General features: G+C 40.1%; 1 protein-coding gene across 1 annotated transcript; it reads right to left on the bottom strand.

Moving 5' to 3' along the window:
* Positions 1-295: 295 nt before the first annotated feature.
* LOC149619159 (uncharacterized) lies at positions 296-1,693 on the bottom strand. The gene is made up of 2 exons (XM_089855810.1): positions 1,664-1,693; positions 296-1,257 (listed from the first exon to the last, which is right to left on the bottom strand). The coding sequence occupies exons 1-2, from the start codon at positions 1,691-1,693 to the stop codon at positions 376-378; spliced, it is 912 nt and encodes a 303-aa protein (XP_089711936.1). The 3' UTR covers positions 296-375.
* Positions 1,694-1,711: the final 18 nt, after the last annotated feature.

The following is a 1,711-nucleotide window of genomic DNA, read 5'->3' as shown; positions in this document are numbered from 1 at the left end:
GCGCGAGCAGCTTGCGTCGTAACGCGGGTGATCGAGTGCGCTATGGTACAACGCAAGAGGGGTCGTAGTCATGGCGACAGAGGTCAACAGGAATTACGTATTTTTGGCCCTCCCCGTCAGCAACCTCACCAATACGTAGTTTTTGTGAGCCAATAAGATAATTTAATTTTTTGGTTACGTGTTGAAGGAAGGGACTATATACTCGTCTATGTTTATTCCGTCTTAAAAAAGTCTATCTATCCCTGGTCACATCAAGGTTTTGTTAATTATACGCTACTAGTATGTCATTATTTTCGTTTACACTCATCTGTACTAATTGATTACAATCAATATGTTCACTACCAATTTTCGGTATTTAAAATTATTAAAAAACATTTATTGTTCTTTTCCCTCTTTATATGACTGACCAGAACCAAAGACGTAAATATTTTCATCATCACTATAGACAGCAAAATCCTTTTCGTCAATCATGGCATTTTGTTCTTTCTTTACATTCGCTTTCCTCGGTCTTTTGCGACTCGGATCACCTCTATGAACGCGCATATGAGCATTGAGGTTTCCCTTTTCAGCGAACGCGTGCTGGCACATTTCGCATTTATATGGCGTCTCGCCAGTGTGGGTACGATTGTGTCGAGTTAAATGAACCCTTAGCGTAAACGTTTTCTCGCAACGCTCGCATTGAAACGGTTTCTCTCCGGTATGAACACGAACGTGCTCGTTTAACCAAGCCCTTTTACCAAACACCTTCAGGCAAAATTCGCACTGATAGGCTTGTTCAGCAGTATGAGTGCGAATATGCGCGGATAACGATGTTTTATGAACGAACGTCTTTTCACAAAAATCGCACTTGTGTGGCTTCACACCAGTGTGAGTTAAAATGTGAATTTCTAAGCTATTTTTCGAAACGAAGTTCTTTTCGCATAATTGGCATTGATGCCTCTCCAGGCTCTCGAGCGCGTGTTTTTTACGGATGTGATTTTTTAAACGACCCTTTTCGGTGAAACGAGTGCCGCAGACATCGCACTGGAAAGGTTTGACACCCTTGTGAATTAGTGTGTGCCGCCTCAGAGTCACACCACGTGGAAATGATTTTCCGCATATGTTGCAGCGAAAAGGCCTCTCTCCAGTATGTGTTCGTTTGTGAATAGCAAGATCTGACTGATGATAAGCTCCAACTCCACAGATTTCGCACATTAAGGGTTTGGGCGCTTTCACTCCTGAACGATGACGAGATTGTACGTGTCCACTGAGACTTCTCTATATGAACAATTACAAAACATTATGGTACATTACGTAGTAATATTTCTTACAACAATTTCTTGGCGCCTGTAATTTGAGCACGCCTCGTTTACGGAGTGAATATTATACCAAAACGAGTTTTGCTTCGCAGTCTTTAAAAAAATTGCATTTTTACACAATCCTTGGCGACACTTTTTCAAATCCACAAAGGGCCAGAAATTTGAAATTATTATATGTATTGCAAATTGAAATTAAGTTTAATCGATATGAAAAATTTGGTTTTAATAGCGTAGTTCAAACATTTGTTATGATTAGAAATTTTACAACGAAAACGGGTATAAATGCAACAAAGAGCTAAAATCAAGGACGTTTATGACTGGAGTTCAAAATTTGGCAATAAATACTCGTAACTGGAAGCTCTCACATGAGCGATTCCCGTATGAGTGGACTTCATAATAGCGGTCCTCATAAC

Source organism: Phalangium opilio, unplaced genomic scaffold (assembly GCF_054372755.1).
Source record: "Phalangium opilio isolate 3A_F unplaced genomic scaffold, DU_Popi_V2 ptg000209l_1, whole genome shotgun sequence".
In the NCBI taxonomy this organism is placed as follows: Eukaryota; Metazoa; Arthropoda; class Arachnida; order Opiliones; family Phalangiidae; genus Phalangium; species Phalangium opilio.
This window is presented reverse-complemented; position numbering and strand designations above follow the sequence as displayed.